The sequence below is a fragment of the Furipterus horrens genome, unplaced genomic scaffold (assembly GCF_987537825.1).
Source record: "Furipterus horrens unplaced genomic scaffold, mFurHor1.1.pri manual_scaffold_2, whole genome shotgun sequence".
NCBI classification, from domain to species: Eukaryota; Metazoa; Chordata; class Mammalia; order Chiroptera; family Furipteridae; genus Furipterus; species Furipterus horrens.
In genome coordinates, this window is record NW_028327172.1 from 87,248,566 (window position 1) to 87,265,378 (window position 16,813).

The window sequence follows — 16,813 nt, forward strand, 5'->3', positions numbered from 1 at the left end:
GGAGTTTCTAGATCCTTTTGACAGAACAATGGATAAACTCAGCTCAAGTCTATGGCAACAGCCTGAGAAAGGAAAGGATCTTTTTTTGTTGTTAAATTTAAGAGATCTATTAAAGCATCCTATCACAAAGATGAAAACCTACAAATTAGGAACCTGCAACCATCATCTTCCAGTCAAGTTAAAACGTTACATATTTTTTGTTTTCATAGCTGAAAACTTCAGATCTTACACCCAACTCACTCACCCTGAATATTTCATTCATTCCTCCTGAAAGTATCCAGAGCAGCAAATAACCAAAATGCAAACTATTATATGAAGAAAGTGCAAAGTTAAAAAAGAAAATGTGTAGAGGACATCCCTTGCCAACCACCACTTAAAGGCAAACAATAGCACTTTGCTCTTGCTTTACCTAGATTGTCTCTAAACCTACTAAAACTTCATAGACTTAACAAAAAAACTTGACTTTTAATAATGTCCAAAAAGCTTGTTAGTGTTTTGAAAATAAATGCTTAAACAAAGGAAAATGTAGTTTTATCGAAAAAGGTTGAAGAGTCCTATATTCAGGGTTCTGTAAAACAAATAAGACAAAAAGCTGGTATAGGGATTACTGACAAAGGCAGGATGTCTTCAGGCTGGTATGTGAGCAGGCGGTGGTTCTTTAGGACTTTCTTCAACTACATTACCTTCTGTAGTACAGTGACAGTGGACTTAACAGGCCGGAAAGGAGTTGGCCCTGGCCTCCACATAAAGAATTAACTCTAGGTCTAGTGAGGTGCAATTGTGCCCAGAAACTAGAGGTGTATGCAGAAAAAGGACTCGAAGAACAGACTCTAAGTTTCCTTCACATAAACCTGAAACTTTATGTACTTGAAGATGTCTAAGCTAAGAAAAGACTAAACAAACTTACGAATTCATTTTCTCCTATGCCTTATCCTTTTGACAGCCTTCCTTGATAAGGGCCTCTGGAATTCAGGCTTATGATGTTAGGCAAGGCCCAGCACACGTATATCCCTGAGGGTAGGAGAGATCATACTGGTAATATAGCATCAACTACTCATTTCCTAGACTGGATTGTTTCTCATTCTCTGTACTTAACGTTACAAAAATTTTTATTCCTACTTAGGGAATTACTTGTCTGGGATTTTAAAATGACCACATTTAGGATAATTATATTGGTGTTCTCTGAGTTTTTAAAATTTCATGTTAACATATCATATTGCAAATATTAGTTCTTTTTAAATAGTTAAATGCTACAGAGTTTATTTCTAAGCACTAACAGACAGTGTGGATGACAGCACGGTTAGCTATTTTACCAGCATCTGTCACCTGAAGCCAGCTCTATTAAGGTCTGAGTAACAAGTTTTATGTTATGATGCAAAGGGGTACGGGTGGAGGGTAGAGGGGACCCAAGTTTTTCACAGGAGATACTGTGGGTATTGGAAAAGCAGAGGAAGTGGTCTGTTTATCTTGTCCTTTCCTCTACAGTGTGGTGTAGTAGAACAAACACTGAAAATGAGTACTGACTTAAGTCATTTTATTACCTGTGTGGTGTCAGGCAAGTAAACTAATTTCTTTAAACCTCAGCTTCTTAACTCTGTGGAGGTTGCAACTGATTTGAGAGCTACAAACAAACAATTTTCTTAAATATTGTTACGTATATCAGGTGCATAGGTTCAAGGTCATGACTAGCTTGAACATTATGGCTTAACAGTCACATACAAACACATATAGCCCTGGCTGGTTTGGCTCAGTGGATTGAGCGTCGGCCTGCGAGCTAAGTGTTGCTGGTTCGATCTTCCAGTCAGGGCACATCAGAGAAGGAAAACTCTGACTCCAAAAAACCGCCGCTGCCTTGCGGCATACCTCTTCAAGGGAAAGGCTAAGGGAGTAAACCCCGACAGAAAATTCGGAGCCGGAGTCCCTAAGGCGGTTTGACGTTGTAGTCAACACCGGCAACTCCTGCGGCGCACCTGAAGCCAAGCTGTATTGACTCCGTCTTTCCCTTGGACCTTTCAGCTGCGAAGAGAGGGGGGGTCTGCTGCATGGGCAACAGCAGACCCTCCATATCACCCTGCCCAGGCTCTGTAGCTTCAGCTTCACTGGAGAGGGCACTCCAGTGTCATCATAAGATGTCGATTCAACACGGGAGGAGACAGATACCGTGTCACTCCCTAGTCGGACTGCACAGCCATTCTCGGAGGTGCAGATAGACTCTTAAGAAGCTACACCATCGTCTCTCGAGACGGACGGCTGCCGACGACGACGACGACAAACACATATGCACCCAACATATGTAACAATATTTAATAAGAGTTTGTATCTCCCAGATCAGTCATGATCTCCACTGAGTTAAACTTCATTAGCAAAATAATAAAATAGCTGTCAATACAATTCCATAGTACAATTACACAGCTCAAATTAGATGAAGTATAGAAAATACTGTGTCAACTTGAAAGCCATGAAAATAAGTTATTAATATTATTGGAATACGAGTACATACTCTGGAGTTTTGGTAGTTAGCATTTTAACAGACCTATGCAGCATGGGTTCATTTAACAAATATTCTGACCTAAGCCCTGGGCATATGGCATTAAACAAAACCAAAATCATATTACAGTCCAGAGACAGTGGGGATGAGGTGTGGGGACACAATAAACAAATAATGTCAGGTAGTCCTGACAAAACAAAAAACAATAAAGCCAAGTTATGGAGAAAGGATGATGGGGGTAGTCAGGAAGGGCCTCTTTGAGGGACACTTAACCAGAAACCTCAAGGAAGGTGAGGAAGCAAGCCATGCAGATTATCTGAGGGAACAGGAATGCGTGTGCTGGGCAAGTGGAGAATCAGCAAGGATGCTTGTGTGGGTGGAGTTTACAACCTAAGGTGAAGAGCAGCAGGAAATGAGATTAAGGTGAGGGTGTGGGGGGGGGGGCGGGGGGGGTCTTGGTTGTGCCTTGTAGGCCATAATGATAAAGACTTTTTGAATTTTATTCTAAGTGTAAATGAAAACCACAAAGGGTTTAAAGCAGGATTTCATTTACTCTACTTACTATTTGCTAAGTCCTGCCACCTGCCAGATACTGTGCTAGGCTATAGACAACTGTGAAAAACACACGTTTCATCTTTCCTTTCTCTAAGCTCAGTCTACTGTGAAAGATACATAATGTAAGAATTACAATAAAAAGGCGAGACACCCAAAGAATGGTAGAAATTACCTAGAATCTTATGTTTATCACATCTAATTTCTTATTCTAGAATACAGGAATGGGGGGGTAGTTTAGGTAGAGGGAATTATTTCAGAGAACATCCCATTTCAGGGAACGAGAAGGAAATTAAGAGTGACTAGATGTAGAATGGGAGCTGGGACTGAATATATAGATAGGAGTCAGATCATAAAGGTTATTTCTATGCCAATGTTTTGCTAAATAGCAGTCATGAGATCAATTTAGTAAGTTATAATAAGCATTTTTTTAGAAAAATAATTTGTTTATTTTTAGAGAGGGGAAAGGAGAAAGAGAGGGAGAGAAACATCACTGTGTGGTTGCCTCTCACTTGTGCCCCCAACTGGAGATCTGGCGTGCAACCTAGTCATATGCCCTGACTGGGAATCGAACCAGCAACACTTGGCTTGCAGGCCGACACTCAAGCCACTGAGCCACAGCAGCCAGGGCCTAAGCATTTTAATATGATAGAATAAAATATATACTGTATATAGTAAAGGCAAGTTTTGCTTTCTAAAAAACTTTTGTTCAATTGTGTATGTGGGGGTGTCTTCGGTCACATTATAAAATACATTTTTTACTATGGTGATGATAAAAAATGTTTGAATGTTAAGAGCTCTAGCCACTCCAAGGAGTGAACTTTAGCCTAAAAGCAATGGTAAACCACTGAAAAGTTTAAGCTGGAAAATGATATGATCAGATCTGTGATGTGTCGTTTTTACATACATGGTTTTTAGAAAGATTACTCACACAGCAGTGTGGAGAACAGATTAGAGAGGGTCAAGCCTGGAGCCACAAATCCATTTAGTTGGCTATAATTTAATCCACATTAAGAACCACTACAGAGTGGAGGGTTGAATCTATAGGATTTGGTAATAGAATGGCTGTGGTGATGGTGAGAGAGGAGGAGAAATCAAAGCTAGATTCTGCCTTGGTCAGATGGTGATGTCATTTATTAAAGTAGGGAACACAAAATAGAACAAATTTGGGAGGGTGGGGAAAATTAAATTCAGTTTTGAGTATGTTTCCATTGGTGTGAATTCAAGGCATGAAAGTGAAGCTGATCAGTAGCAACGGGTGCATATACGTACAGCCCCTCATCCTGGAGGAGAGGAGTGGGCCAGAGAGTTAATTGGGTGTTAACTGGGGACTGAACATCAGAGAGATCTCTGAAGCCATGGCAGTAAGATAGCTCAGAAAGATGGTGTAAAGAAGATAAGAGTTAAAGGATGAACAGAGAAAGACTAAGCAGGGGCACTCAGAGGGACAGGATGAAAACTGGAGAATGAGAAAGTGTTCCAAAAGTAGAGTGACTGAACAATAAGAAAACAATTTGATTAAAACATGGGCAGAACACTTGGATGAAACATGATCAAAGAAGATATAATGATAAATGTGCATATAAAAATGTTCATCATGTATCATTATGAAACTGCAAATAAAATAAGATACCACTACACAACTATTAAAATGGCAAAAAGTCCAAAGCACTGATAACATCAAATGCTGGTGAGAATCTGGAACAGAAACTCTCATTCACTGCTGGTGAAAGGGTTCCCTGACCATACTTTTTCAAATAACTTCCCACTCATTATTCCTAAACTTCCTCCCTATTTATTTTTTGTCATGGCACTTATTATCTGACATACTACTAAGGAGTCTTAAAAGTTAGTTATTCTAGAATGCAATTTCCATGTGCCTTGCCTATACTTTGTTGTCAACCCAAGTGGATGTCCACTCTGTATGTTGTTCCTTAAAATGAAAACACAATTAAGCAAAACTAAAATATTGTTTACTGCATTGTCTCTAAATGCTATTTTCTTATGTGCATATTAATGGTGATAAAACACATTAGATTCTGGATATGTGGTATTTCTTTCCAGTGTTAAACTTTTCTGAGAGTTACTAACCCAACTAACCGTTCATTTAAAAAACACTAAAAAACTTTGTGTCTAGGGGGTAAAAAGTAGGAAATGTATTGGGTTAGCCAAAAAGTCCATTTAGTTTTTCCTGTAAAATAAAAGAAACAATTTTCACTTTCACCAATAACTTTATTGATTTGAATATTTTGAGTATGTTGACTATTTCCTTTGTGGTACAACGTTGCTTGTTTTCAATTAAATGTTTCAATTTGATTGCTATCAACTTCAATTGGTCTATCCGGCCACAGAGCAACACCCAGCAAGAAGAAACTTCGCAAACTCTTTTTGACATGTTCGGTCAGCCACAGAACCTTCTCTATATAGTGCACAAACCTTTTTTCTTTGCATTTCGGTTGCACTTTTTCCTTTTTTGAAATAATAAAGCATAACGTGCCAAAAATGTTGCCTATTATTTCCATCTTCAATATTAAAATGACTACACAAAAATTCATCAATTGTTCTAAGTTTTAAAAATTATTTAAAGTTTATTATTTTATTTCCATTAACATATAGTGCCCTAATGCCTCCCTCCCCCTTCTTTCCTTTTTGCTCAACCCCTCCAACCTCTAACCTCCCCAGCTTCCTGTCATCCTGTTCTCCATTTATGAGTCTGTCCCCATTTTCCTTGTTAGTTCAGTTTTTATTAGATTCCACATGAGTGAAGTCGTATGGTATTTGTCTTTCTCTGACTGGCTTATTTCACTTAGTATAATGTTCTCCAGGTCCAACCACAGTGTCGCAAAGGGTAGAAATTTCTTCTTTTTTTACAGCCAAGTAGTATTCCATTCTGTAAATGTCCCATAGTTGTTTTATTCACTTAGGTACTGATGGACACTTGGGCTGCTTCCATATCTTGGCGATTATACGTAATGCTGCAATAAACACAGGGGTGCTTATGTTCTTTCAAATTAGTGTTTTGGGTTCCTTTGGACATATCCCCAGAAGTGGGATGGCTGGGTTGAAAGGCAGATCCATTTTTAATTTTTTGAGGTACCTCTACAGTACTTTCCACAGTGGCTGCACCAGTCTGCATTCCCACCAGCCGGGTTCCCTTTTCTCCACATCCTCACCAGCACTTGTTTTTTGACTTATTGATGGTAGCCATTCTGACAGGTGTGAGATGGTATCTCACTGTGGTTTCAATTTGCATTTCTCTGATTAGTGATGTTGAGCACCTTTTCATATGTCTATTGGCCATTTGTATGTCCTCTTTGGAGAGGTGTCTATTTAGGTCCTTTGCCCATTTTTTAATTGGGTTGGGTTTTTGGGGGGCTTTTTTGGTGTTGAGTTTTGTAAGTTCTTTATAAATTTTGGATATTAACCCTTTATCAGATGTATCAACGAACATGTTCTCCCATTCTGTGGCTGTCTTTTTATTTTGTTGACGATTTCCTTTGCTGTGCAAACACTTTTTAGTTTGATGTAGTCCCATTTGTTTATTTTCTTTTGTTTCCCTTGCCTGGGGAGATACATCTGATAAAATATTGCTATGAGCAATGTCCTAGACTTTGCTGCCTATGTTTATTATAGGATTTTTATGATTTTAGGTCTAACATTTAAGTCTTTAATCCATTTTGAATTTATTCTTGTGTGTGGTGTAAGAAGGTGGCCTAGTTTCATTTTCTGCATGTATCTACGCAATTTCCCCAACACCATTTACTGAATGAACTATCTTTAGCCCATTGTATGTGCTTCCTTCTTCTGTCAAATATTGACTATAAAGGTGTGGCTTTATTTCTGGGCTCACTATTCCGTTCCATTGATCTATGTGTCTGTTTTTATGCCAGTACCATGCTGTTTTGACGACATTGGCCTTATAGTACAGTTTGATATTAGGCAGCGTGATTCCTCCAACTTTGTTCTTTCTCAGGATTGCTGTTGCTATGTGGGGCCTTTTGTGGTTCCATATAAATTTTTGAAGTATTTGTTCTAGTTCTGTGAAATATGTCATTGGAATCTTGCTAGGAATTGTGTGAATCTATACACTGCTTTAGGTAATATGGGTATTTTAATGATGTAAATTCTTCCTATCCATGAGCACAGTATGTGCTTCTACTTATTTGTATCTTCTTTTTCTTTCTTCAGGGTCTTATAATTTTCCAAGTACAGGTCTTCTACATCTTTGGTTAGGTTTATTTATTTTATTCTGTTTGTAGCATTTGTGAATGGGATTACTTTCTTAATTTCCCTTTCTGTTAGTTCATTATTGGCATATAAAAATGCAACAGATTTCTGAATATTAATTTTATATCCTGCTACTTTGCTGAATTTATTTATCAGTTCTAGTAGTATCCTGGTAGAATCTTTGGGGTTCTTTATGTCTTTCGCAAATAATGAGTTTTACTTCTTTCTTTCCAGTTTGGATGCCTTTTATTTCTTGATTGCTGTGGCTATCTTCAGCAACATGTCATCTTCAATATTAAAAATGGTTACATAAAAATTCATAAATTTTGATAAGTTTAAAAATTTTTTTATTTATTTATTTTTAAAGAGAGGGGAAGGGAAGGAGAAAGGGAGGGAGAGAAACATCACTGTGTGGTTGTCCCTCACACGCCCCCAACTGGGGACCTGGACTGCAACCCAGGCACGTGCCCTGACTGGGAATTGAGCCAGTGACCCTTTTGTTTGCAGGTCAGAATTCAATCCACTGAGCCATACTAGCCACGACAATTTTTTTTTTTTAATGCACACTGATATGACAGCTGTCACAATACAATCTAACAAAATTGTTTTGAATGAAGTTCAAGACAACTCAGCACTACTAGAGCCACCTTACGCAAAACAATGAACATTCTGGCCAACTTAACAGTAGTAGCAACACTAAAGTGCAAAGCCTGCTTTATTCTTGGCATTTACTACCATATTTCCATGAGTCCCAGGAAATGAAAATGTTATCCTGAAAAAGGGTGAAAGAGGGGTGAAACAGGAATATTTATTGCCTTACTACTATGTCCTGTACCTATTGACTCTTCACATATATTATTTAATTTAGTCCTCAAAGTAACAATCCTCACAAAACTGTCAACCATTTGCAGATGAAGAAACTGAAGCTCAGAAAGACTTGGTAATCTGTCATGCAGGGCCAAACTCTGTAGGGCCATCTGATGCCAAAGTCTGCATACTGTCCCTACAGAACCCTGCCTCTAGAGGTACCCACTCAGGAAACCAGAGCTAAGAAAGGTTGTTAGCCCTGGCTGGGTCGCTCAGTTGGTCAGAGCATTGTCCCGTACACCAACAGGCTGAGGGTTTAATCCCTTGTTGGAGCGCACACGGGAAGCGACCAATCAATGTCTCTCACACTGATGTTTCTCTTTCTCTTTTTCTCTCCCTAAAATCAATAAACATATCCTTGGGGTAGGTAAGGGGAGGGAGGGAGGGAGAGAGGGAGGGAGGGAGGGAAGGAGGGAAGGAAGGAAGGAAGGAAGGAAGGAAGGAAGGAAGGAAGGAAGGAAGGAAGGAAGGAAGAAAGGTTGTTAAGTGAGCCACTTATACACAATCACCTAATTGCTAGGATAACTTAACATGTCTAACTTTCCATGAACCCAGTCATAGCTGTGTGCTGGTAACACCCTTACCTGTGGACATAAAAAATGGGATGCGGAACTTTCCACTCAACACTCGGGCCCGCAGATTCTGCAGTGTGCTCCCATCAAATGGCAGGGCACCACACACAAGCACATAGAGGACGACTCCAAGGCTCTGCATCCCAAACAGAAAGTACATACAATTAATCACATCAGAGGAAACAAAAGAGGCCATTATAGTATGTGTCTGAAGATGATGTGAGTCATGCACAAGATAATGGAACAAACTTTTTCTTTTTTTTTTTTTTATGAGAAATAATATGGGGCATTGTCAAGGCCAATCATCTTTAGAATAGTCAACATTCTTCTTTGCTTCCACACATTAATTTTGAGTACCATATCTAGAATTTCTCTCAGTATTCATCCTCTAGGAAGAAAGGATGTAGCAACAACAGAAAGAATCTCTGTTCTTGATAGAGGTTGCCCTTGCTTTTTTCTTTTTGCACATGCAAAGGGGCAGTTTGAAATCTGTCTCAATCCATAAGACAATGCTGGGGGACAGACTGTACAAATAACTGGGAATTCAAAGAACAGGTGAGCAAGTTCTCAGTCCACAAGCAGCATGTTGGGTTGGTCAGGATGAGGTGACTACTGTTATGGGGCCGGAGAGAAGGCAGTCACATACCCAGATATCTACTTTGGGCCCATCATACTCCTTTCCTTCAAAGAGCTCAGGGGCAGCATATGGAGGACTGCCACACCACGTCTTCAGCAGCTGTCCTGGGGTGAAATGGTTGCTGAAGCCAAAATCTAGAAAGGCAAATGGACATAACTCATGTTAACTTAACCTACAAACACTAGTCTGTAATCACAAAAATAAAGGTTCTGAGTCATTAAGTTTGACTATCCAATGTAAAAAGAGAACATCTGGAAATTATATAACCAGCCCCTTAAACTTAAAATAATAGTGAAACAGATATATATGATCTGGAATGAGAAAGACATCTGGTTAACTAAAAGTAAACATGATTGGTTTATGTCAGCAAAATAAGCACTGTTCCCTTCAAAAACCTAGGCTTAGTGAGGTAAGTGGTACTTGTTCCTTTAAGAACAAAAATAAAATTGGATAATGATTGATGTTAAGACCACATCAAATCATAAAGACATATAAGCCTACTCAACAGGACCCAAAATTTTCATACTTTTACTTCTTATGATAAATACAATTTATGACACTGACTTAAAAAATCAGACAAAGTAACATTATTATTATCAAGGTTTCTTATTCAAAATAAAAGGAGTTGCTGATCTATAAGTACTTTTATGTGTATAAATATTTATATAACTCATATGTACAACATGCCCTGGCTGGTTTAGCTCAATGGATTGAGCGTCGGCCTGCAAGCTAAGTGTCGCTGGTTCGATCTTCCAGTCAGGGCACATCAGAGAAGGAAAACTCTGATTCCAAAAAACCTCCGCTGCCTTGCGGCATACCTCTTCAGGGGAAAGGCTAAGGGAGTAAACCCCGACAGAAAATCCGGAGCCGGAGTCCCTAAGGCGGTTTGATGTTGTAGTCAATACCGGCAACTCCTGCGGCGCACCTGAAGCCAAGCTGTATTGACTCCGTCTTTCCCTTGGACCCTTCAGCTGCGAAGAGAGGGGGGGTCTGCTGCATGGGCAACAGCAGACCCTCCATATTACCCTGCCCAGGCTCTGTAGCTTCAGCGTCATCGCAAGATGTCGATTCAACACGGGAGGAGACAGATACCATGTCACTCCCGAGTCGGACTGCACAGCCATTCTCGGCGGTGCAGATAGACTCTTAAGAAGCTACACCATCGTCTCTCGAGACGGACGGCTGCCGACGACAACAGGCTGGAATTCCCTCCTGCTCCAGATCTACCACATTCCCTGTGGTCACAGCATCTGAAAATGCTCAGAAGCTGTGACAACTCTCTGAACTCCCTGCTCTCTGAAATTCTTTTCTCCCCTTCCTAGTTTAATTCTCATTGACAACTGTTTCCTTTTGCTATTTGCTTTTCTTCTTTCTACCATCTAGAGAAGGTATTTTCTAGTAAGGCATGTGTTGATTTTCACTGTCTCCTTGCTCCACATTTTTTCTCAGGGCTAAGTCTTCTGGTCCCACTATCATTTCCTTGGTAAAAATTCTACAAATTCTTATCTCTGACTCTAGTCCCAACTGTTAAGTTCTTGACATGAACTTCTAATACTTGCCTGGAAAGGAACACCTCAAACTCATCATTTTCCAAAATCAAATCTGCTCTTCCTGTGATAGGCCCATGGTCATTAATGGCATCACCATCCCAGTCACTAGAAGCACTGGCATCATCTTTCCTTTCTTCCTCACCTCCCATTTCAAACTGGTAAAACTTTATTGCTTCTCCCCTGTATATGTGCCTTGCACCTATATCTTCCTTTCTCTTTATATTCCTACCATCTCAGTTCATACCCTTATCATCTGACATATATTAATGCTATTGCTTCTTACCTATATCTATTATTTCTCTCTAAGCCATCCATTCATTGCACAGTGAACATCAGATAAGTCACACTGTGTTACCTTCTTGCTCAAAAACATTTGGTGGCTGCTTTCTGCTTACAGAATAGTCTAAACCTCAGCGTTGTCATTTATAGTCCCTCAACAACACCCTACCTTTCCCTTGCCATTCTAGAATTAATAGGCTACTCACATCCTGTGTTTATGTGCCTGACTTATGCTATTTCCTTTCTGTTCCATGCCTTTTCTTTTTCTTTCTACAAATGAAACATCACTATTTCAAGGACCAGCCAAGTATTACTTCCTATATGAAGCCTTAACTGACTTCCTCCACAAAATACCATGTCAGTGATTTCCTCCTCTGTGCTTCCACAGTCCTTTGTTCATGCCTCTACATCTCAATCACAACTCTGCCTTATATTATACTTAGTTATATATTATGTGTTTAATCCTTCTAGTAGTCAGTAAACGGGAGGAATATCATTTCATTTATCCTAACCTCCACACAGTATTTCCATACATAGCAGGCACTCAAGAAAGGGTCACTGAATGAAACTGTAATAAAATCATTGGGCCAAACCTCTAATCACCTCCTGGCTATTGGAGCCATCTCATACTGACAATGGTAGCTGGTCAGCTACCAGAGCCTCTACCTTCTAGCCATCCCTCCTAAGGTTCTAAAATTAATGATCACAAGGGGCTTAGAGGTCAGGATCATCATTAGAATCTCATTATGGCTACTTTGAGAAATCAAATGCTGTCATTCCTCAATGGAAAATATATGCCTCTCCTGTGAAGAGGCCAAGCAATGAATTGAAACCAGTTGACTAAATTTTCCTAACATAGGAAATGTCTCATTTTGAATCACAAATGCTCCACCTACAAAGACTAACCTTTCTACCATTTCACTCTGCTGGGGAGGGGAAGACACAAAGTTAAAGGCCTGCGTTTGCTTATTCTATCTACCAAACAGGAAATCTTTACAAAGAAAACAGTATCAAAGGGAACTACTTACAGCTATGGCTACAGGCTTAGATTGCCATTAGGTACCTATATGAGAAATGAGTATGCAAGAATGAATGATATGAAGTGGGCCTGACAGAGGCAGCCACTTCTGGTGAAGCATATGCATCCCCAGCATGTCACAGCCAAACACCTGGCTTTCACAGCTAGACCCAATGCCCAACAGCAAGATTTAATATTCAGTAAGATTCATCATCAAAACTACCCCTCTTTGCTCTTATTTTCTATAACATACCAAGCAAAAACCTTACTAATCCTGCAAACCTGTCCAGGGGTCTCCTATAATCATTCCAAGTTTTGTTCTTAGTCCTGAATCTAAAGATGTTGCACATATAAGCAAAATCTGCTTCTCCCTGCCCACTATGACACCTGTTTTTTCCCATCAAGGCCAACTTCCCTCAGCAAAAGATGCTGGGATACCCCAATACACATTCTTCAATATATCAAACCTAACAGGATCTGACCCTCCCTCCTGCTTCAATATATGTATTACCATAAATTGCCAGTTTTATTAAAAGTATGCTGCTCTTTTATCTTTATTGCTAGTGCCTATTCATCAGTATTTCACATTTATCTTCAATATTTCTGTGCAGCTTGTTAAAATTCTGGCTAGGTCATTGTAATTCACCTATAACATAACTTATTTCCTCAAAATTTAAATTATGGATGTAGGAGAAACCTCAAATCATTAACATATACTAAATCTGGAACTCATTTTGAAAGTTCAGCTCCTTTATTTTTCCTTTGTTGCTGCTGTTGTTGTTTTATTACAGTTGTCCCATCTTTCCCCCATTGTTCTCCCCTGCCCCTTCTCCCACAGTCAATCCCCACCCTGTTCCCATGTCCATGGGTCATTTATATTAGTTCCTTGACTAGACCCTTCCCCTTCTTTCCCTCCTTCTCACCCTCCCCCTGCCCCCCGGTCACTGTCAGTCTGTTCCTTGTTTCCATGCCTCTGGTTCTATTTTGCTAGTTTGTTTTGTTCATTAGATTCCTGTATTAGGTGATATCATTTAGCTCCTTCTAATCAATACTTCAGGGACTAAATAACTGGGATGGGAAGAATATCTCCTTTTTATTCTCTCAATTGCTTGCACTTAGGATCATTTTGCTACACATTTTAAGAAGACTGGAAGGAAAAATAAAAGCATTGAAAAGTCAGACCAGTATATTTTGGGTTTTGCTGGTAGTTTAGGAAAGTACTAGGGGAATGCTGCCAGGATACATGGTAGGAAGTGAGGTGGAATGGGGCAACTGGGGAATAGACAGACATGGAACAGTATTATTAAGACTTTTATTGGTTATTAGTAATCTACACATATAGACAACTGGAAAAACTGCAAGATGACCCAACTTGGAAGAGAAAATGATCACAACAAAATTTAAAGCAATGGGTAAGATGAACGAGGAAGAATTCTCTCGCTGTTTTGGATCAGAAATGCCAAAGCAGCAGGGAAACAAGAGCTCTTAGAATTGAAGTTTCCTCAGTTACCTTGAACCTAGAAAACCATAATTTCATTCATCTTATTTTGGCTCTGGAGCTGTTCTTATTCATAATGCCTTCCATTACTTACTAAAGCTTTTTATTCCTAACGTCTCTTTAATAATTTCTAAGTTGGTTCCTCCATTTCCTTCACTCAAAATACAACATGTATATATGGAAGTCTTCCAATGGATATAGCAGTATGTTGGTTCCTATGAAAGAACCAAAGGCAGAAAATATATGTTCCTATGGAAGGATTTAAAAAGGAAGCAGGACTTAGTTGAATAGCTAGTTTCTAAGGAGGCAGAGGGGGAATGCGAAAAGGGTATTCTGAATAATGGATGGGGGACAGCACCGCAAAGGTGCATCACTTGAAACTAGTGTGCTAACTTCAAGCAACAACAAAGACACTGCCCCAGGTATGATGTGGGGTTTGCAGAGGTATGTATTGGCAAGAAATCAGATTACATAGTAGCATTAGCCAGATAAAATATAGCTTTAAATTATAGAATAAGAACCTTAGACTTCATCCTGTGAACTAGTGTTTTCTCTTTCTTTTTTCCAAATAGTTAAAAAAAGTTATTAGACTTTAGCTCTGACTGGTATGGTTCAGTAGGTTGGGTGTCATCCCGCACACCGAAAGGTTTCCAGTTAAGATTCCCAGTCAGGACACATGCCTGCGTGATGGGCTGGGTACCCTGTTGGGGGTGTGTGAGAGGCAACTGATCGATGTTTCTTTCTCTCCCTCTCTTCCCCTCTCTCAAAAAAAAACAAAATAAATAAATCTTTTTAAAAAATTTTATTAGACTTTAGATACAAAAATTGATTATGAATTATCATCTTTGGTTCATGACACAGTCTCACCACTGCTCTATTCATGGCTTGCTTGCTTTTAATTTTTTTCTATAGACTTATTGAGATACATTTCACATCCTATAAAATTCACCCTTTAAAATACTCTTCAGTGGTGTTTTAGTATACAGTATTCCCTAACTTCTCGCGGGTATTATGTTCTAGACCCCCCTACGATAGGTGAAAATCCGCGAAGTAGGAACCTTACATTTATTTTAGTATTTATACGTATGTTAAGGCTTTATAAACCCTTCCCACACACTTATAAACCGTTCCCAGTCCCTTATTAAACTTTCCCACTCCCTTATTAACCTTTTCCACACTTTTATAAACAATACTTATGTTCTTAAACATATTATACACTCTTAAACCTACGTAACTTTAGCAACATACATATACAGTACTGCGAAATCCTGCAATATAGTGAAAAATCCACCATAATTAAATATAATTATTTTTTAAAATCCCACGATACAGGGAGGCCATGATAAGTGAACCGTGATATAGAGAGGGACTACTGTATTCATACAGTTCTGCAACCATTACCTCAATCATTTTCAGAACATTTTCCTCACCCTCCCCCCAAACTCCAAACTAATTAGCAGTCACTCTCCATTTCCCCTCCTCAACTTTTTCTACAAATATCCAGCCCTAGCCAATCGCTTTCTGTCTCTATGAATTTCTCTATTCTGAACATTTCATATAAAAGGAATGATACTGCCCTGGCTGCTGTTGTTCAGTGGGTTGAGTGCCAGCCTGTGAACCAAAAGGTTGCCTGTTAAGATTCCCAGTCCGGGCACATGCCTGGGTTGCAGTCCAGGTCCCTGGATGAAGGTATGAGAGAAGCAACCAATCAATGTATCTCTCACACATCAATGTTTCTCTCCCTTTCTCCCTCCCTTCCCCTCTCTCTGAAAAATAAATAAAATCTTTAAAAAACAATCATACAATATGTGATGTTTTGTGACTGGCTTCTTTCATTTAGCATGTTTTCACCATGTTGTAGCATGTATCAGCAGTTCCTTTTTTATTGCTGAATAATATTCCATGGTATGGATATACCAATTTTATTTATCCATTCATTAGCTGATGATTATTTAGGTTGCTTCTACTTTTCAGTATTATGAGTAATGCTGCTTTGAACATTCATGTAAGCTTTTTTTGTGGATTAAGTTTTAATTTCTCGGGTATATACCTAGGAGTGGAATTACTGGATCATATGGTATGGTAACTCCATGTTTAGCCTTTTGAGGAACTGCTGAAACTGTTAGCCAAAGTGTGTGTATCACTTTACAGTCCCACCAACAATATACAAAGGTTCCAGTTTCTCCATATTTTTTTTTTTTAATTAGTCATCTTAATTAGGGTCATGTGGTATCTTACTATGGATTTGATTTGCATTTTCCTGGCTGTTAATGATGTTGATTATCATTTAATGTGCTTACTGACCGTTTGTGTATCTTTCTTTGGATAAATGTTTATTCAAATATTTTGCCCAGTCAAAAACTGGGTTGTGTTATTACTCAGTTGTAAGAACTCTTTTTATATTCTGTATACAAATCCATTGATATCATTTGCAAATATTTTCTTCCATTCTATAGATTATCTTTTTACTTTCTTTTTTCAGAAGTATATTTTATTGATTATGCTATTACAGTTGTCCCAATTTCTTTCCCTTTGACCCCCTCTGCCCAGGACCCCTTTCCTCCCCCAGTAAAACCCCCTTAGTTTATGTCCATGGGCCGTACATGTAAGTTCTTTGACTTCTCCATTTCCTTTACTATTCTTAATATCCCTGTCTATTCTGTACCTACCAGTTATGCTTCTTTATCCCTGTACCTTTGCCCCTATTCTTCCTCTTCCCCCTCCCAGCTGATAACCCTCCATATGATCTCTATATCTATGGTTCTGTTCCTGTTCTAGTTGTTTGCTTAGTTTTTGTTTTTCAGATTCAGTTGTTGATAGTTATAAGCCTTGTCATTTTTTTGTTCATAGTTTTGATCTTCTTTTACTTAAATAAGTCCCTTCAGCATTTCATATAATAAATGTTTGGTGACAATGAACTCCTTACTGTAAGTTTACCTTGTCTAGGCAGCACTTTATCTACCCTTGCACTTTATCTGCCCTTCCATTCTAAATGATAGCTTTGCTGGATGGAGTAATCTTGGTTGTAGGCCCTTGCTTTTCATCACATTGAATACTTTTTGCCAGTTTCTTCTTGCTTGCACAATGTCTTTTGAGAAATCAGCTAATTGTTTTATGGGAACTCC

The 16,813-nt window shown here is 39.0% G+C and overlaps 1 protein-coding gene across 8 annotated transcripts in view; it reads right to left on the reverse strand.

The window, feature by feature from the left end:
* Positions 1–16,813, reverse strand: part of SIK3 (SIK family kinase 3) — a 310,884-nt gene that overhangs the window by 48,778 nt on the left and 245,293 nt on the right. For all 8 annotated transcript variants that reach the window (XM_090265990.1, XM_090265989.1, XM_090265986.1 and 5 more), the window contains exons 5-6: positions 9,353–9,477; positions 8,719–8,842 (exon numbers count right to left, since the gene is read on the reverse strand). In XM_090265990.1, the coding sequence (XP_090122116.1) occupies positions 8,719–8,842; positions 9,353–9,477 (249 nt within the window). The remainder of the gene's footprint in view (positions 1–8,718; positions 8,843–9,352; positions 9,478–16,813) is intronic.